Source organism: Ipomoea triloba, chromosome 13 (assembly GCF_003576645.1).
Source record: "Ipomoea triloba cultivar NCNSP0323 chromosome 13, ASM357664v1".
NCBI lineage: Eukaryota > Viridiplantae > Streptophyta > Magnoliopsida > Solanales > Convolvulaceae > Ipomoea > Ipomoea triloba.
Window position 1 is genome coordinate 21656659 of NC_044928.1, and position 21705 is coordinate 21678363.

Consider the following 21705-nt stretch of genomic DNA (forward strand, 5'->3'; position numbering starts at 1 on the left):
GAGAACAGGTCCGATTGATCAACTGATTTCGAGAGCAGCAGATATGGTGGCTGAGGAGGACTTTGCTTTAAATTGGTTAAACCTCACTACAATCCCAGCCAATGAACTTCTGAATCTTGCCCATGAGATGCACGTGACCAGGAGAAATCTTGGTCGATCTAACAAAGGAAAGGGCATAGCTGTTGATGCACAAGAAGCTGAAGCCGAGCCTGTAGTGGATCCTGAATTAGAAGCTAAATTTCAAGAGGATATCAGGCTCGCCACTGCATTATCCTTGGGACATCAAGTAGAGAATACGAGAGGTCCAGGAGAGACCTCTGGGATTGCTCGAGATGACTCTGAGAACCCAATACCAACAGCCGCAATCCCCTTGTCCCAAGTAAATTTCTCTGCTCTGGACGAACAGGTAGCAGCTTCGAGAGGTGACTCCGAGACCTCTGAAGCACTTGAGGTGGCTCCCAACACTGTTCTTCTTTTGCCACCGCCTACGTCCACACCCTCGCTTGACAACAATGAAGCTCAGATAGTTCGAGAGGGTGTAGTTCCGTTGCTCACACTGCCGGGTTTTCTTACTGCTCCTGAAATAATTATCATTCCAGACTCATCGGAGCAGACCGAAGAGCAGTCCAATGAGCACCTTGAGCAGATTGCCCCAAGTCCTGCTGGTTCGAGAGATACTGAGGAGAACGATGCGACTATCGACGGTGGAAACAGGGAAGCACCTGTCGACACTTCATCTCCAACCTCACCAGCAGATGACCAAGTTCCCAGCACTGGTTCGAGAGGTGATGCTGAGGGGGAACTTCCATTGGGTGGAAACCGGGAAGCATCCAATACAGAAGATCCCTCCCTAGCTGATCCAATCTCAACAGTCGCTGAAGCTGAGGCTCCAGGTTCGAGAGGTGAAGAGCTAGAAGTAATCCATCCCTCAGGTAGAAACCGGGAAGCGCCTGCCATGGAGCTACCTTTGCGCTCTGAACCCTGTGTCCCTGCGACCCCTCAGACACTCAATCGAGAGGTGGACTCGCAACTGCAAGTCATGGGTGGAAATCTGGAAGCACCCAAGTCCCCTCCGATAAAAGGTACTTCTCACTTCTCTTCTACTACTTCTGACTATGATCGACAGGCCGAAGAAGTCTTCATTGGCGAAGTGCGTCAATTCATGGCTGATCAATCTCAGAAGATGGCTCAGCTCGAAAGGATACTCGCTGTTGTCCGCAATGCTGCAATGCCTGCTGCTGGCACAAGTGAATCCCAAGGCCGTCATGCCGAACTTCTCGAACAGGCAGTATGGGCTGAGGATGCAGCACGGAAAGCCACTGATGAAGCTGCTGTAGCTCGAGCAGAGGCTGCAAGTGCGAGAGCTGAATTAGCCGAGATGCGAGCAGAGCTTCGAGCCTTCCAGTACTCCAGTGAACTTCGACAGGACGTGATGAAAGCACTACTCAATGATCTGTCGAACCAAGTGCTTGCCCAACTTCAAGCACTCTTCGAAGGTATGTCCATCCTCCTTTCCCGTACTGATGATGCCACCAAGGGGGAAAATAAAGGGAAAAAGGGGGAAAATACACAAGGAAGGACATCAACAACTGGCAAGAAAAGGGCAGCAAGTGAACCAGCTGGACCTCCTCCAAAAGTCCCAAAATCAGTGAGCAAACAACTGGAGGAAGCGAAAAGAGCAGAAACCTTAAGGGTCCAGCGCACACTGGAAATGGAGAAAAGGAGAGAAGAGGACAGAGAAAGAAGAAGAAAAAGACAAGAACAACAGTCAGAAGAAGAAAGGAAGATCGACCTTGCCATGACAATCTTCAAGTTTGGAAGTAGGGAAGATTCTGAACAAAGTCTGACTCTTCAGATATTCAAGCTTCTGAAGATCACTGGAATATCTGTTCACAGCAATATGTCTCCAGAAGAATGCATCGCATGGTGGAAAGATGGAGTGATTGATGGAGAGTTCGTGGGGGAAGCTTACAGAAACTACAGGCATCTAGATGTTACAGACGAATACATAAGCTTGGTAGATCCAAAAGACCCCATCAAGACACGAGAAGCCATTAACAAGAAGAGGGAAGCCAACAAGAAGTAAGCTCTCGTGGCTCAAACTCCATCTTATTCCAGTTTATTGCTGTTTATGTTGTTCTTGGTCTTATATTTTTTTTTTTAACTCTTCTTCTAAACTCTGCTTTGTAAACATTCCCTTTTATAATCATATACATATCTTTTGCTGGGGGTGTTGCGTGAGTTCTATTATTCATGTTTTAGAAGAGTTTTTGTCAAACTTACCATATGCGCTGAAAAATAAAATCTATGTTAAATTCTTTCTATCAAATCAGCCATATAGAGTAAGTATAAGTGTTGGCATCATCAAAAAGGGGGAAATTGTTAGGAACATCATGTAATAGGTTTTGATGATACCAACTGTTAAGTAGAAATCCCCAAGTCTCGATACATAGGCAAAACGCTGTAAGTTCGACAAGTAAACCAAGAGCGAAAATACAACCGGGTAACTTTGAGCTCAACTCGGAAAATATTTAAGCTTAAGGTAAACTTGTTTGAACATCTTAGAAGTCTCGTGTTGTAATCAATAGATAGATCAGAAGAAGGCACGGACAACACTGGAGGAATAAGGGTCTGCGAGACATCAACTAAGTCTCGAGACATAAGCAAAGTTCGAGAGGTAGGACCTCTCGATACAGTATCCAGTTCGAGACATAAACAGAGTTCGAGAGATAGACCTCTCGATATTGAGTTCGAACATCAAGCAATCAAGATATCAACCTTGGTCTCGATACACTAACAATTCTCCAACAAAGCTGAATGACGGTCAGGATTAAAGTTTGGAGAAGAAGAATATCATGGAGATAAAATAATGAAGAGGTGCGAACGTGAATTTCAAAATGGGCGGAAATGGATGACACGTCAGATTCCACCACAAACGGTCAAAAGGTGCACCAATGCTGAAGTGGTCTGATTCCCTACAAACAAGGAATAATGGGAATATAAAAAGAGTACTTTTACCAAAAGACGAAAGTGGGCATGGACTCAAGAAAGTGAACTATGGAATATTCACTACAAGACAAGAGGTTCAAGTTACAAGATCACCACTCCATGAAAATGCTGAAAATATGCAAGACCCATACATCAGCATGGGAGACAAATTTCAAACGGAATAATTTTCCCTCCAACGGAATTATTCCTCAACTCTCATATAAAAGGACGTGAAGACACAAAAAAAAAAAAAAAAAAAAAAAATTCGAAGAGGTGTCTGATTCAAACGTTCAAGTGCAAGTGCTTAACTTGGAATATCATCCTGATATTCAAAACAGCGAGAAAACACATCTTAGTGTTTGAGAGAGTTACAAAGCTTAAACTGCTATACATCTAGAAGGTGACCAAAGCCGCTTTACATCGAAGTTGATTCAACGATAGCTTGTGGTCAGATTGGAGCTTGTTACATTCAACTGTGACAACCAAAAACACCTTGCTTTGGACTAAGCAAGAGAGGTGGAGTAACCTGGCAGCTGTCCGAGTGAAAGAAACCTGAGGCTTGACGCGGGCTTGGTGATCAAAGGTCAAGTGCTCGATAGGTGGAGTAACAAGAAGCGGGGCGAAAAACCTGAGGCTTGAGGCGGGCTTCGTGATCAAAGCTCAAGCGCTCGATATTGTACTAAAAAGGGAAGTTTTTAGTGCAATCCTTCCAGGGAGTTTCTGGAAGAAGAGTGGACGTAGGCGGGTTGGCCGAACCACTTAAAAATCTCTCTTGCATTTACTTTCTGTTTATATCTCTCGCTAACCTCTCGATTGCACTGCATATAAACACACCTCTCGAACTAACCCAAACTCGTGCTAATTAAAAGGGGATAATATTTCCGCTGCGCATAAAACTTTGTCTACATCTCGTGAGGTATCGAACCTAAACATCCTAAGTTCAATACACTCGAGAGGTCGAAAAGATTTGCAAAATCTTATACAAGTCTATTCACCCCCCCCCCTCTAGACTTGTACCCCATCCCCTTGGGACCAACACTGCCCTTGATTGGGATTCTGATTATTCTGATTATTTCTCCACTGAGTTCCTTGGTTGCCACCTCTGTTCCCTTGATTACCTTGAAAACCTGGTGGATTGTTCCTCACTTGATTGCCTTGATTGTTCCAAGAGGGAACAAACTGATCTCTTCCTTGCTGTTGATAGTTCCCATAACCTTGCCCCTGGCCCTGTGGTCTAGAATAACCAACGAGATCAACTTGCTCCACATTAGGCTGAGGGACTTGGTTACCGGAGTCTAACAAAGGACATGTCTGAGCTATATGATTTCCACCACAAATTGCACAACAGGCTACAAGAGGTACCTGTGGCACAGAATAGGGGTTAGGAACATAAGGATTCTGTGGAATCAGTGGAGGCTGAGCAACTGCCTGGACACTCTGAGTAGGGCCCTGTACTAACTGCTTTAGCATATGTTGTATGGTATCCAGCTGAGCCTACATTGCCATTTTTTCTTCAACTTTGAACATCCCAGCTGTCTTCTCTCTCTTGGGTATATCATCCCCCTCAGTGTACCAGTAAGTATTGTTAGAGGTGATCCTCTCAATCAACTGCTCTCCAGCTGCCGGTCTCATATCAATGAAAATACCCCCAAAGGATGAGGTATCTAGAATAATCTTTGACCGATTCGACAATCCCTCATAGAATGAGGAAATAAAATCACCTGAGGTCATCAAATTCTTCGGGCACTGCCTCCTCAACTCCTTAAATCTCTTCCAAGCCTCAGGAAGATCTTCATTACCAAACTGCTGAAAATTCTGAATCTGTTTCTTTAACTTGGCAGCCTTTGAAGGAGGACAGTACTCCTACATGAAAGCCTTGTGTAGCTGTTCCCAGGTAATGAAATGGTTGGCTGGAAAGGAATTCAACCAACTCTATGCTTGATCTCTCAAGGAAAAGGGAAACAGTCTCAGCTTGATGGCCTCACTAGGAACACCATTCATCTTGATGGTATGGCAGATACGATCGAAATGCACAATATGGGTTTTCGGGTCCTCAACCCGAGATCCTCCAAACTGATTATTCTGGACCATCTGAATGAGAGTAGTCTTTAACTCAAAATTGTTTGCCTCAATCCCTGGATACACAATGCAATCCTCTTCAGTAAACTCAGGAGCTAAATGGGCTGCCATGGGAATTGCTTGTGGGACTTCCTGGGCAAACTGCTGAAACAGGTTGGGATTCATCTGATGGAGAAGATTTTGCATCCCAACCCCATAGCCTGGCTGCATAAAAGGAGCTCCCAATCCTCCCCCAACATAGATATTCGGGTTTGGATCGGCCCTGTAGTTCTGTGCCTGATTCTGAACATTTGGATTTGGGGGGGTTAGCACGAACTCCAAGGTTGTCCCCAACTGCCTCTCTCTGCCTCGGGTGCTGTTGTGTGTTGGCACCAGTATGGGTTGGCTTCCCAGTATTGCTACTGTCTCCGGTCTCCATGTCTACTTCGAAGTCCTAGAACTCTCGAAGCCAATCACGTAACACCTTCTTCTCCCTCCTTAACTTCCTCTCAAGATTTAGATCGTAGGGACGAAGATTCGTGCTCCCTTTTCGATCTAGTGTGCATAAAAGGAGGGTAACCTGCTATCTAACACAACCACAGACACTCTTGGAAGGAACTAGTTATGGGTTAGTGCAAATAAATTTTTTTTTTTGAATAATGAATAAAATAAAACTTGATCTCCTAAAATTCACTAACTCTAATGCTAGTAATAAATTAATTACACAATCAAAACCAAATAAACCAATTCCCGGCAACGGCGCCAAAATGTGATGAGTATAATGATGAGTGTAAAAGTGGGTGTGTTATGTCGTTTCGCTGAGGATTGGAGCTATGACACGAAATTGTGTGAATTAAGAATACTAGGCACTAGAGTGTGTGAATCAACTAGAATCCAAGCAACTAATAACTGAATGATGGAAAATTAAAAGAAAACAATTAACTATGGAGATACTGTATGATAAGGGAATGGGTCAAATTAGGGGAATTGTAATCTTGATGTTCTAACAATCTCAGAATTTGAGAAAGAATATTTAACCTAGGGATTTATGGGCAATGCACATAAGAATTCAACTCAGCTACTTTCGTAATCAATAAGCCGAATTATGCTACAATTACCCCACTGTCGTGATGCATCAATCATAACCTTAAGCACCTAAGCATTGTAAGCCCCCAAAATTACCTCTATTCTCATAGTAGGAAAATTAGGTTGAAATTGGTAAGGCTCGAGGTCTTCATCCAACTTTCGTTGTAATGAATCCCTCTCCTAGACTAGCAATTAATTGTGGCCATCAATCAATAATAAGTAGAAAGAAATCTCCAAATCAACATAAACTCTGGGTAAAAGATTCAATCCCTTTATGCAATTATCATAAACTGAACATCAAGATTAACACCCTAATCCAAACCCATAAGCGAATTACTCACGCATGATTGAAGTAAACAAAACAAAGTAATAATAAATAACCATAAACATTGCAAGAAATGTGAGAAGAAAGTAAATAAAGGAATAAGAGAACTTAACTGATAAAGAACAAATCCAACTTCAATCCAAGATTCCAAGATTCCAAGCTTGCAATTAAATAATCTAATGTGAAACTAATCTAAACTATGCTGGGAAAATATAAAGAGAAATAACTAAAACTAACTAGGGTTTTGAACTCTGTAAGGGAACTCCTTCAATTGTAGAGAATAGGTAGAATATATAGGAGGTAGATGGGCCTTGGCCAATTAGGCAACTTCCAATTATTTTCCAATTTGTATTCTTCCTTGTAATTTCCTTTTCTTCCGGAACTTGTCCAAAATGTTCCAAAATTCTTCATTTGTTGTTCCTTGTAGATAATTCAACACTTGGACAAAATAACACACAAACAATTCCCAATTTCATTAGGATAAGGGAAATATCTAAAAACATAATAAATGTGAGTGAAGGTTATACCCCTCATTTATGTCCCTCTTTTTCGTTAAGTTTTTTTGTACGTTATGTTATAAAAGTTGTACTACATAATATTTTGGACAAATGTAACCGTACCATTATAACTTCCGTTATCTTTTCCACTATTTTTACTATGCATATGCATCCACCATATATTTTCTTATCTCCTTCAATAATAATAATAATATATACACATTAAATATTAGAGTTATATGTTAGTTATTTTTTAAAATATAAATATCCAATTTATAAAAATATTTTACATTATTATTATTATTATTATTATTAACTATATTAAAATTTAAATAAATTTAAAATTTTAATACAAAATACTAATATTGGACACCTATTTTTTGCGCATCGCGCATAAGAAAAACTAGTAACTAAAATAAGGGGTGAATTATTGTACAAAATAGCAGATATTAGCTACTCATTCATCATTTGCAACTATAACTTAATGAGGTAGCTCAAGTAGTAAGTGAGCGCTAATAAAGTTAGCCTAGATGTTTGAATGGGCCAAACCATGTGGATGAACTCATCGGATCGGAGCTTTCGCGGTTCAGAGAGTACATATATGTTACGTCATTATTACATTTAAGTGAGCTACTTTTGAAAAATTGGTATCCATACTGTAAAGGGGACCTAATTTTAAGACAAAATTAAAGACTCTACGGCTAAGAGAATGGGGATTGTCCCTTCCAAGAGATAAGATCAAATTTATCTTTGAGTTGTAAAAAGATGAAATAAGATTCTCTCTTATCTTCGTCTTTATTACAGCCTGTAAATATGTAACATTTGTACAAAAGTAGTTGATAGTTGATAAGATAAGATTCTATCTTATCTTTTATCACGGTAGATAGTAGAGATGTGTATTATCCTAGAATCTTCTATCGCCTGTATAAATAGGTGTGATGTTCTCCCCGCATAACACACAACTCACAACTTTCATCAACCTTGCATCATAAATGAAATCCCTTTGTTTCCTACGCACAATATTTTCACACTAAATTCCTTTACTCCTACTTCTTCAAATTGCTACTAAGAGGTATGATTCTAACTTAATCTTCTTACTTTATGTTAGTTTTTATTTTTAATTTTAATCATATGCATATCTATATCCAAAAGACGTAAATCCTGTTTGAGCCGAAGCAATCCATGTAGTCTAGAAAACCTTCGGGGAAGAAGTACCAGGATTGGAAAATATTACCCAATTAAGGTTCATAGATGTTGTTAGGATTGTAGACGGAGAAATTCGGTAGTGGGTTAAGGATGAAAAGGTGAATGTTTTAGATAAAATATAATTAATTAGTAAGCATAAAAACTAACATGAACTGATAAGACTAAAAAGAATCATATCTGGAAGTAGTAAAAAGAAGAAGAAGGAGTAAAGCTTCAAAACTCTTGAACAAAGTCTAAATTTAAAAAATAAATTTACAAACGTTTTGAGAAAAAATAAAATTTCTAAAATGGACAAAAAAACTCATTCAAGACTATTTTGGAAACGATGAAAATTTTCAATTTGAAAGAAATTTTGGAAATAATTTTACAACATATTATCTAGATGGAAATTCAAAAGACAAAAAATTTATGGAATACACAATTGATATACCAAATTTTGATGAAAAAATTTCCAACTTACACAAAAAATTCCATTACCCAGATCTGGTAAAAAAATTATCTAAGCGTTTAAATTTTTCAGTATTTCAAGAAAAATTTATACTAGATGAATTTAAAAAATAAATTGGAATAGAATTTGAAGGAGAAAAATTAGATAATTTAATTGAATAAATTCTTCAACTGGTCTCCCGGTCAAAACACATCAGAAATTTTGAAGCGGACTATAATTAACAACATGCGCACATAAATTATTAGATAGGAGAAACCTCTAAGTATTCATCTCCTGTTTATCCGGTAATTTATGACTCTGATAATTATGAAAATTATTACAGCGGAACTAAGACAGACTAAAACAGATTTTTTAGCATTTTTTTATTGGTATAAATTATCACTCCTACGAAAAACATTCTTCACACATCTCTTTCAATTAACTATTATTCCCTAATTTAATTTTGTCAATTCTTACACCGATTTAAACTATTCTCCTAGTCAATTCCTACAAATTATTCTCACCTTCATTCCCGAACATAATTTTCTACTCCTACACACTTATATATAAATTTGCCAACTCTTACACATATTTTTACTTTTTTACCCAGATCTGGTAAAACAAATTATCAAGCATTTAAAATTTCCAGTATTTCAAGAAAAATTTATACTAGATGAATTTAAAAAACAAATTGGAATAGAATTTAAAGGAGAAAAATTAGATAATTTAATTGAAGAAATTCATGAACTGGTCTCCCGGTCAAAACACATCAGAAATTTTGAAGCGGACTTTCATCAACAACATGCGCACATAAATTATGAAATAGGTGAAACCTCATATCATGTTTATCCGGTAATTTATGACTCTGATAATTATAACTCTGATAATTATGAAAATTATTATAGCGGAACTGAAACAGACTTAAACAAATTTTTTAGCAATTTTTTATTGGTATAAATTATCACTCCTATGAAAAAATTCTTCACACATCTCTTTCAATTAACTATTCCCTAATTTAATTTTGTCAATTCTTACACTGATTTAAACTATTCTCCTAATTAATACTGTCAATTCCTACACACTATTGTCACTTTCATTCCCGAACATAATTTTCTACTCCTACACACTTATATTTAAATTTGTCAACTCTTACACATATTTTTACTATGCCACTACTATTCCGTTATTTATTACTCAATTTCCTACACTCCAATATTAATATTCCCTTATTTATTACTCTAATTTCTACACATCATCAATTCCTACACTATACTCCCTAATTAAATTTTCCATTCTTACATTATAATCCAACAATTCCGACTTGTAGCAATTTAACCTCTGTGGAGGCACACAACCCCCCTTCACAATTGATATATATATATATATATATATATATATATATATATATATATATATATATATATATATAGTAAATCAATGTTTATTATTTATATACACTAAGTTTATTATTTGTATACATAAATTATACTATTTCTATGTTTGTGTTTTGATGCATAGTTCATACTAATATGTGAACCATGATCCACAATAAAGTTTGCCTAGACGTTTGAATGGGCCAAACCATGTGGATGAAGACATCGGATCGGAGCTTTCGCGGTTCAGAGAGTACATATATGTTACTTCATTATTACATTTAAGTGAGCTTTAAATGAGCTTTCCTATTGTGGTTACTCATTCATCATTTGGCTTTCTTATTGTGGCTACTCATTCATCATTTGGCTTTCCTATTGTGGCTACTCATTCATCATTTACAACTATAACTCAACAGGGTAGCTCAAGTGACAAGTGGGCAATTAATAAAGTTTGCCTAGATGTTTGAATGGGCCAAACCATATGGATGAACTCATCGGATCGGAGCTTTCGCAGTTCAGAGAGTACATATATGTTACGTCATTATTACATTTAAGTGAGCTTTCCTACTATAATTCAATGGGGTAGCTCAAGTGGCAAGTGAACGATTTCAACGATTTTCTCTGGGCAGACTTGGACTCGGACCATTTAACGAACGGAGAACGGGAGCGAACGCGGATGGACCCAGCGGGTAGACCCGGACCGGTAAACGGACAGAGAATGGGTCCACCCGCACCGTTTAACGGACAGAGAACGGGAGCGAACGCGGATGGACCCAGCGGGTAGACCCTGACCGTTAAACCGACGGAGAATGGGTCCACCCACATTCACTCCGGGAGGCAAAAGTTGGACCAGGGGAAATGGGAAATCGTCACTTGTGGGAATCAAACCCAGGGTCTCTCAAAATTCTCCCTTACAAAAATAGCTCACTTACCGCTTGAGCTACCCCATTTAACTCTAATTACAATGTTTTTGCTAAATGATATGCCTTAGTAGGCTTGTATTGTTACTAACTCTTGCTGCTTGATGACTTCATCATGATGGCAGTATAAAACGCTTAATGCGTGGAACTCCCTTTAAATTACAACGCTTAGCGAAAATTGCAACAACCAACGGCTAAAAATTTATTGTATAAAATAAAAAATTTTAGGGGTTTAAAATTAGGATATTTAGCCAAGGACCTTGTGGTCCAATGGCATCAAACCATTCCCTTTATACGGGAGGTGGTGGGTTCGAGTTTCGGTGAACTAATAGAGTTAGTAGTATTCAAAAAAAAAAAAATAGGATACGTTACAATTTGGCACATCAAAACCTATTTACACTTTTTTCTCAACACTATTTGATGATGAGATCAGCATTGTGTCATCCTAAAACTTGTGCTGTATTGAAGTCTTCATGTTTTAGATGCTTACAAAAATTTGTTGCTATGAGTATGAAATTGATTTGTACACACTTTACAAATGAAAATCTAGGGATTTAATTTCTAATTTTATTTTTATATTTGAATCATCAAAATCTATTAATACAAATATTCCTAACCATAAACGCTAAACTATAGGTACATCATATCTATTTTCATCTATTCCATAGTAGGTTTTTAATTTTGATTCTATATCTTCGTAAAGACAAAGTTTAATGTACATATGCATTACATTAAAGTAATAAGTTTATGTACAATAGATTTACTTTTAATTTTTTTTTTAAACTTATTATAAATATGACTATAATTTTAAAGAACTCAATAAGAGCTTTTTACTGATAAATATATTTTTATATATTAATTTTATTTGTATAAAAAGAAAAATAAATATAGGATAGAAAAAAATTTTAAGGTGAAAAAATAAGGTAGCTTGGGACTTTGGTGCATATCAATATTGTGATCTATAGTTCACATTATAAAGTATATCACTGTTATATATGTTAATTTTTAGTATGCTTACAACACTTTTGGTTCACGGAATGAATTTTGAGGTAATAGAAATGTTATTCCATAAGGAATGAAATATGCAAGGAATAGAATAAGAATTGTATTCTATTGTTTGGTTCGTGAAAATAATAGACTTTTGAAATTATATTACGGTGTTTGATTTGTTTAATGAATAAAAATGAAATATATTTTAAAAAACATAAATATCCTTATAAAAATATGTAATAATAATAATAATAATAATAATAATAATAATAATAATAATATTCATATTCTAATTACATAGAGTTCATATCCACATCTTACAGACTATTTGTTAAAATCTAGTCTCATATATATATATATATATATATATATATATATATATATATATATATATATGTATGTATGTATGTATGTATGTAGAATTAATTACACTTTTGGTCCTGTGACTATTGAGGTCGTGTTAATTTCAGTACACGACTTTAAAAACTAACAATTTAGTCCCGTAACTATGCAATTTTTAACACATTTAGTGCACCCGGCCAAATCTCGCCGGAAAAGCGTAAACTTTTTTGAATTATGTATTCATGGGGGCATTTTGGTCTTTTGCTCCTCATATGTTCTTCTCCATGGTTAATGTCTAGTCTGCTTCTTCTCCATGGTCAACGTCCGATTGCTTGAAGCCACCGTGAAATCCAACACTATCCTCGGCCGATGGGTGCCCGGAGTACTCCATCGGCGGCGGGCATTAACTTAGTGAGGGTTATAGTTCTTGATGAAGGTATTTCTTGTAAGGAACTTCAATTCTTTCGCATCTGCATGGTTGTAGACGGCGGTGGCGGACGGAGGAAGCAAAGAATCTACTGTAAGACAAGCATCATCCAACATATTCCTTATTTAAACTTAAATCTATTTTTTTCAAATAAAATTAATTCCCTGCAGTTAGGCAAAGATGAGTTCAAGAAGATTGACAAGTTGGGTTGGTTTTTGTTAAAATTTGTGAGCAAAAGAAATTTCCCCTTTTCTTTTTCCGGTCTTCGTTGCAAGAAATGCGGAGAAGAACGAAGAAGCAGGGAGGAAACAAATATGGAGAGGCTAAAAGACCAAAATGCCCCTATTAATAAATAATTTTAAAAAAGTTTACGCTTTTCCGGCGAGATTTGGCCCGTGGACTAAATGTGTTAAAAATTGCATAGTTACGGGACTAAATTGTTAATTTTTAAAGTCGTGTATTGAAATTAACACGACCCCAATAGTCACAGGACCAAAAGTATAATTAATTCTATGTATGTATGTATGTATTTATTTATAAAAAAAACAAAATCTAATAAATAGAAAAAATCATATAAAACTTAAACACCACATACATTCACCATATATAAAATCAGATAGAAAAAGATGTTTTTTGATAGAAAAAATAAGTCTAAACAAATTTTAGATTTAACTGGGGATAAAATAGGAAATAGCAATTTTATGTGATAAAATAAATTTTTAATATATTATAAATGAACATTTATCGGTGGCCCACCTTAAAATGTTTATATTGCTTCATATTCCCTAATCTATGACATAACTATCGATAGATGTTTGAATGGCCGTTGGGTCGGAACCATGTGGATGAACTCATCAGAGGTTTTGCGGTTGAGTTGTTCAGACGACAAATTATACCATGGACCAGGAGCTATTTTGCATTGTGGATTCTAGTCTAAAATAACTTTCATATTATGTGTCTGCAGTTGACATATTCTATACTGCAGTTTATAGTTTATGTGCTTGTAAACAAATTGAAGTCATATAACATGTTAACTACAAATATATAACATGATAACTACACACGCATAATATGTTAACTGCTGACACATAATATGTTAACTGTAAATAAATTGTAAACACATAACATTTTACAACATATTATGTCTGCCGTAACTATATTATGCGTTTGTCATTACCATGTTATGTGTTTGTAGTTAACATGTTATTTGTTTTCAATATATTTATATACATATAAATTGTTAACGATTGATACAAAATATATCAACTATTGACACAATTTTTTAACCAAACTCTACAATGAAAGATGGACTTTGGTCTATGGTATAAAGTACATTTGTTGTTCAGAGAGTGTGACAACTAACTTTAAGAGCGGACATATATGTCATGTCATTAATCCTTACATTTAAGTGAGCTTTAAATTGGCTTACCTACTTTTTTGACAACTATTTATAACAGAGATTGAAGTCGAGCAGCAAGCCAATAACCTTTAAGATTCTTTCCTGAAAGCAAATTTTAATTGTAATTGCAATTTCAATGGCGTGTTTCTCTGCTCCACTGCTCTTCTGTGTAACAAGAAGTAAGCCTCAGCTTATCGTGCCATCAACCGCCACACCTCATGAACATAAACCGCTTTCCGATATCGACGATCAACGCAGCATTCGAGTTCATGTTCCAATTTTGATGTTTTACAGGAACAGTGTTGAAAGGAGAGGGGAAGATCCAGCAATGGCTATCAAAGAAGGGTTAGCTAAAGCACTTGTTTTCTACTATCCCTTGGCTGGAAGGATTTTTGAAGGGGAGAATGGAAAACTGATAGTGAATTGCAATGGGAAAGGGGTTTTGTTTGTTGAAGCAAAAGCGAATGTTAAGCTTGAGCAGTTAGGTCATAAATCCATTCAGCCACCATGTCCATACTTGAAGCAACTCCTCAACACTCTGCCTGGCTCCAATGGGATCATTGATTGCCCTCTCCTACTTATTCAAGTAAGATAATAGCTAGCTACACCCTTTATTTGTCCTATTATGTGTCTGGTTTGATTAACAAGGTTAGTCTAACATTATTTTTAATTTAATTTTATATAATATTATTAAGTTTAATATTGTCAAAGATCTTGTGGCACCCGATTGCACCCACATGAGGGATGAGTTTGAGCCTTAGTAGAGGCGAATAGTACTAAAAAAAGTTTAATATTAATATATAAAATTTATATATAAATAAATATGTCAGGTAAAATGGAAAAGATGGAGTATTTATTTATTTTCTCTTGAATTAATTCATGATTTAATACTTTACTTTAATGACATTTTCATTTTTAATTCTAGACAAATAATTTGATCATATTTTATTATACCTTTGTTTTTAATTTATACCTTTTTTTTTTTTTTTTTTTTTTGAAAACCAATTTATACCTTCTTTAGTCTCAAATTAAACACAATATTTAATTTGTTAGGAGAAAATTGCAGTCACCCTCTCGAGACTAGATCCATTTTGTTGAGACATGCATTTGGTTTCAAAATGAGTTAATTCCATTTTTAGTCCTAAATTTGGTTTACAAAATTGTTTGAAACTTATTTTTTAAAAATATGTCACTTTTGAAAAGGGAACAAAGATGGGCAAAGTACTTTCAAGGAATGCATGTTAGTTTTTCTAAAAAATATTAGTTAAAAGGTAGAAAATGAAGGTATGATACGTGTATGTGTACAGTATTGTAGTTTAAATGAAAAAAAAAATGTATGTGTACAATATTGTAGTTAAAAGCCAAAAAAAAAAATGGTATATATATGTATAAGGGGAAAAAATAGTATTGTTGTTTAGGTATTTTTTATCCTTATATTTCAAAAAATAAATACATAACTACGTATTTATTATTTTGTATTTATATACGGTACTCTTTCCGTATTCTCTAAGTACAATGTACAGTATTCTAATTTGAAACAAATATTATAAAAGATAACAATGCATTCTTAAGATGCATGTTCAAAAAGGACAACATGCATCCTACAGTGTAGTGTTGCCCATATTTGTATCCCAATAATTTTCGTCCCCTTCTGTATCCCACCTAAAAAACCAGCCTTACCGGCGAAACCACGGTATTTACAAAAGCAAAATTGTTTGAAACTTATTTTTCAAAATGAGTTAATTCCATTTTTGGTCCTAAATTTATAGGTGACAATCCACTTTTAGTCATTTTTTATTAGAGCATCCTCATTTGGTCCTAGTATCATCAACAAAATCGTCGAAATGTCGTTAAATACAAAGACATTGCAACTCGTTCAATCCAATTTCATAGCCTCTACTTTCTTTCCTTCCTTATTAGAGGGGCCCGCGGGCTTATTTCTTTAAAATATTAACAAAGGGGGAGGAAGAATGGAAAGCCATCACTTTATTGATGGGGCATTTTGATCACCTTTTCCTCTCATCCTTCCCTGGTTCTGGTTCAGGAAAGAGTCAACTCAAAGATCTTACATCGAAGCAATCTATGGAGTTTTCCCTTATCCATACACTATTGGGATGGGATGACTCCTACTAGCTTTACCCCCCCCCCCCTCCAAGAACCGCACGTGCGAGTTCCCTCGCATACGGCTCATGTGTCAAAGACCCTTTCCTTCACGCTTGGTAAGCGCTTCACTGTAGTCAAGCTTACTGCTAGCCTACCGCCTTGAGCCAAGCTTCGACCGCGACTGCTCATCGCTTTTGGCCGCCTTATTCCGTCACTTTTATACAAAGTAGGTTGAATCACTATATTTTTTATATTTATTTTTTTTAAAAAAATTCATAATTAAAGATTGAAATACCCTTGTATTTGACGATATTTAAACTATTTTGTTGATAAAGGACCAAAAATGATCATACCACAATAATTCTAGAAATAAAAGTGGATGTTCTGATAAAAAAAATGACTTAATGTGGACTATCACCTATAAATCTACGACCAAAAATGAAATTAACTCTTTTCAAAATAGAGCCACTTGTTAAAAAGTACCCTACTTTAAAAATAAGCTCAAACTTGCAAAATCTTTGTCATGAGACAGGTGAAAAATGTAATACTAATTAGAAATAAAGTGTTTGTTACTTTTAAAAGAAAGTTTAACACAAAATGTAATACTTTTATATTTTGATTTAACTATATTAAATTTTTATTCAAAACTATTACGCTTTCCATTATAAGTATTAAATTTTTCAGTGTAAGTATTAAATTTTTCAGTATAAGTATTACATTTTCGTCTCACGGATCATTCTCATAGGATAGTCATTGTATTATGTACTGTGATGTAGGTAACCCGTTTTAGTTGTGGTGGCTTTGCATTGGGAATTCGATTGAACCACACTATGATGGATGGCCAAGGGCTCATTCAGTTTGTAAATGCGGTGAGTGAACTGGCACAGGGTGCTTCTGTTCCTTCAACACTTCCGATTTGGGAGAGAGACCTCTTAGTTGCAAGGCCAACCCCAACCATCACCTGCGAACACAACGAGTTCAACGATTTTGATCCATCCAAAACTACAAGGTGGTTGGACTTCGAAAAGGTGTTACTTACCAGAAAATTCATCAATGTACAAAAACTGGCGAGTGATCCTTGTGTGTTTTTTAGCAAACATATATTACACTCCCTCTTGGTCAAACGTTCATTCACTTTTGGCTCAAGAGAGTTACAAGCTATCAAGGACCAATGTCCTTCAAGTACCACATTCGAGGCACTTTCCGCCTGCCTATGGAAATGCCGTACCATTGCTCTCCGACCAGACCCTAATTCAAAGATGCTATTGACCATTGCTGTCAATATACGAGAAAGATTGCAGGACCCCAAACTGCCCATTGGATACTATGGTAATGCAATCGTGTCAGCCGCGACGGTAACCACAGCCAAATTGTTATGTTCAAATCCAATATCATACGCAGCCAAGTTGATTAGGGAGGCTAAAAATAAGGTTAACGACGATTATGTTAAATCGGTTACAGATCTTATGGTAACTAGGGGCAGACCAATGGGGACTATCCTCAGGAACTTCTTAATAACAGACATTTCAAGATTTGGATTTGACGAGGTGGATTTTGGATGGGGTAAGCCTGTATGTGGTGGCTCTTATGGTGTTGTTTACGGAGTTGGGTTCTTGCTACCTCATAAAGGGATGGAAGACACTAAGGGTAAACTGGTGGCATTAGCTTTGCCTCCAATAATAATGGGAAAATTTCAAAATGAGCTTAAGAAGATGACTCGAGCACAAAAGTGATTTTTACTATGTATATCTATATATGTAATGAGAGGGAGTAAATGTTACGTCTCCTATTTCCTTCTAAATTGTTTGGATCTTGTGCTTTGATGTTGTATTTTCAGTATTTTGAACACATATATCCTTATGAATAAACTACTTTATGCCCAAGGCGATGTCTGGAATTTACGTTTTTTTAATTGTTTAACAATTGTTTTTTATATAAAAAGTATTGTTTTAAAACATAACATTATTTTTTATAATTAATTCACAAAATAGTCCTCCGACTATGAGTTTTTCTTAATTTGTTCATATGACTTTTAATTGCATCCAAACTTGTCCTCTGAATATTAAATAAAAATTTGAGCCATATTAGTCCTCCGTTAGCATTGGCGTCAAGTTGGTGATAAAATAGAGGGAACGGGAATTTCAGCTCATCTACTCTATTTTAATCATATTACGACTCCATTTTTGCATATTGTGAAGCTTTTTAGTAAAAATCATGTCTTTCTATCCTCAAACTAAGATAAAAAAAATACTTCCTGATTATGTTTGTCATGAACACGTTGGTTCCTTCATAAAAATTAGGTCTAACTCAATAACCAAATATGTAAACTTTTCTAATAAAAAAATTAATATTTTATCATAATATTTTTCTTTTTTCTTTTATATCATGGTCATTTCCTTATTAGAATGCCTTAAAAACGAGAAATAGTATTATTAAAAAAAATTATTATGATAAAATATTAAATTTTTATTAGGGAACGTAACAACATGTTCATTACATGACAAACATAATCAAAAAATATTTTTATCGCAGTTTGAGGATAGGAATACCTAATTTTTACTAAAAAGTATCGCAATATGTGAAAATGGAGTCGTTGTATGATTAAAACAGAGTAGGTGAGCTGAATTTCTTGTTTTGCCCTACATTTTAATCCCTACTTGACGCCAATGCTAATTAATGACTAAATGGCTTAAATTTCAATACTCTGAGGACCAGCTTGGCGCAATTAAAAGTCAAAGGACCAATTCGAAAAAATGTCATAATCGGAGGACCATTTTGAAAATTAACTCATATTTTTTATTCCTTTTCAGAATAATGGTTTGTAAATTTTTTTTAACCAAGTACTTTTGTAAGAGGTTAGAGGTAATAAGCTAGTAAATAATTTTTATTTTTACAGTCTCTATGCACACAAAGTATTATAGAGATAGTAATTAAATAGTAGTAGATTTTATTTTACTTGTCAAATTAGAATACTTTAACATAGATAAGTCAAATAAATAAAAAGTTCAATACTTTCATTACCTCTTTAAAAGATTTTTGTTGGAGTGATGTTTTCGTATTATAGTTTCATATAATTTAATTTCTTAATGTGCAAGTATGTGTGTGTGTCTATATATATATATATATATATATATATATATATATAGAAAATTAATTAATCAAATGCGGCCTGTGCATTACGTTCGGTCGTGTGGTCCAAGATATGCCGCTGGATGGAGGTGATCTAACGGTGGGAGTTATATATTAGGATTTAGGAAGTTTAATTCGCGTAACTTAAGTGGGGCTTTATGGTAATTGTACGTGGGAAGGTAATTTTAGAATACAGAATACACCAACAAACGTATTATTAAAACACACCATTCAACATACTAAAATGCACCAGTTCTTAAATTAAAACACACCACGTAACCACCACACACCAAATGCAACTACTCTCGTAAAATTCACCACCATGTGTATTAAAACACACCATTCTACGTTATAAAATGCACCACTAGAGAAATTAAAACACACCATTTCCCACCATACCGAAATACACCACTCAATTCAAATGCACCAACAAAATTAAAACACACCATTATACGTTATAAAATGCACCAGTTCTCAGATTAAAACACACCACTTAACCACCACACACCAAATGCAACTACTCTTGTAAAATTCACCACCATGTGTATTAAAACACACCATTCTACGTTATAAAATGCACCGCTAGACAAATTAAAACACACCATTTCCCACCATACCGAAATACACCACTCAATTCAAATGCACCAACATAATTAAAACACACCATTATACGTTATAAAATGCACCAGTTCTCAGATTAAAACACACCACTTAACCACCACACACCAAATGCAACTACTCTCGTAAAATTCACCACCATGTGTATTAAAACACACCATTATACGTTATAAAATGCACCACTGGACAAATTAAAACACACCATTCCCCACAATACCGAAATACACCACTCAATTCAAATGCGCCAACAAAATTAAAACACAACATTATACGTTATAAAATGCAGCAGTTCTCAGATTAAAACACACCACACACCAAATACACTTACTATTGCGAATTACACCAATATTATCTCAAATATGAACCAGATTAATGTTGATAATGCACAGAGTATTGCAAATTACTCCATTCTTATTTCTCTGTTGGAGTCGACCTTTGCGTTTTGTTCTGAACGGAGCACTCATTGCTGGTGATGGAGTCCCTTCTACGCTCGTCTGGTGTTTCTTGCTTAGTGCTCGTCGACTTCAAGTCTCCGTCGTCGTCTGATCTGATCTGGTTTTTAAATTGTAGTGAATTTTCAACATTATCCTTCCCGTTCGCGTAGCTAAAGATTGGCGCCTGTATCGTTTGGATTAATATGAAGCCTTAGATCATGGGATCTAATGGTGCAAATAAGGCCACACAGCTGCACGGGGGAGACTGGCCGCATCTGATGGGGACTCTATATATATATATATATATATATATATATATATATATAATTGGGCATGCAACACTCGACCCGAACCACAAGAAGACAGACAGGCGCATGGAGAAGTCAAACAGCCACCCTTACAACAGCGCGACACATTAAAGAGGGGGAGTTACTCCAACGGCTCCTCAGTGTTATTATCCACACTTAGTACAACATTAAGCATCCGTTACATTCACAAAGAGTCGTTGCACTCATGAGTATAAAAGAAGAATCATACTGTAGGAGGGGGACATGTTGAGACACAACCACTATTGTATTATACTGGAAACAGATTACCTGTACTACTCATTGTACTGAACTAATAATACAAACCATATTCCGGTAACAATAATACCGTCATTGGTGCTCTTGTTGAGATCTGTGATCATATCTCAGGCAAGCTCTACATATTACAAAATTATTAGCTTAGCAATGGATCCTGTACTGCAGCGGCAACCAGGCCACAAGGGGGATCTTCGTAGTAGCCCAAGCTGACCGCAATCAACCCAAACTGAGTGTGGTTTCGCAACAAGTTCATGAGGCGGTTGGCCCGCTCCTCCATCTCCATGTCAACGCCGGTGAGGCCACCTAAGCCATCCGCCTCATCAAGTGCATCCGCCTCACCCAGTGCGTCCGCCTCATCCAAAGCATTGCCTCCAGTAGCGTCGCCTCCTCAAGTGGCATCCGCCTCATCCAGTGCGTTGCCTCCTCAAGTGGCGTCCACCTCATCTAGTGCGTCGCCTCCTCAAGTGGCGTCCGCCTCATCCAGCACGTCGCCTCCTCAAGTGGCGTCCGCCTCATCAAGTGCGTACGCCTCCGGTGGCATCGCCTCCTCAAGTGGAGTTCGCCTCCTCAAGTGGCGTCCGCCTCATCAAGTGCGTACGCCTCTGGTGGCATCGCCTCCTCAAGTGGAGTTCGCCTCATCCAGTGTGTCGCCTCCTCAAGTAGCGTTCGCCTCACCCAGTGCGTCCGCCTCATCAAGTGATGTCCGCCTCCTCAAGTGACGTCCGCCTTATCAAGTGCGTCCGCCTCCAGTGGCATTTGCCTCCTCAAGTGGCGTTCGTCTCATTTCATTCCTCCATTT

At 36.4% G+C, this 21705-nt stretch overlaps 2 protein-coding genes across 3 annotated transcripts in view; one reads left to right on the forward strand and one right to left on the reverse strand.

The window, feature by feature from the left end:
• The window catches only part of LOC116001354, a 20523-nt gene extending 16065 nt beyond the window's left edge, over positions 1 to 4458 (reverse strand). The window contains exon 1 of the mRNA XM_031241235.1: positions 4107 to 4458. Coding sequence (XP_031097095.1) covers positions 4107 to 4458 — 352 coding nt within the window. The remainder of the gene's footprint in view (positions 1 to 4106) is intronic.
• Positions 4459 to 7923: 3465 nt separating this feature from the next.
• Positions 7924 to 18053, forward strand: LOC116001741 (methanol O-anthraniloyltransferase-like). 2 transcript variants are annotated; one of them, XM_031241676.1, is made up of 3 exons: positions 7924 to 8026; positions 14333 to 14624; positions 16918 to 18053. In XM_031241676.1, the coding sequence occupies exons 2-3, from the start codon at positions 14367 to 14369 to the stop codon at positions 17872 to 17874; spliced, it is 1215 nt and encodes a 404-aa protein (XP_031097536.1). In that variant the 5' UTR covers positions 7924 to 8026; positions 14333 to 14366; the 3' UTR covers positions 17875 to 18053. The 2 variants fall into 2 exon arrangements, with proteins under 2 accessions (XP_031097536.1, XP_031097535.1); XM_031241675.1 differs by lacking the exon at positions 7924 to 8026 and having other exon boundaries at positions 14095 to 14624.
• Positions 18054 to 21705: the final 3652 nt, after the last annotated feature.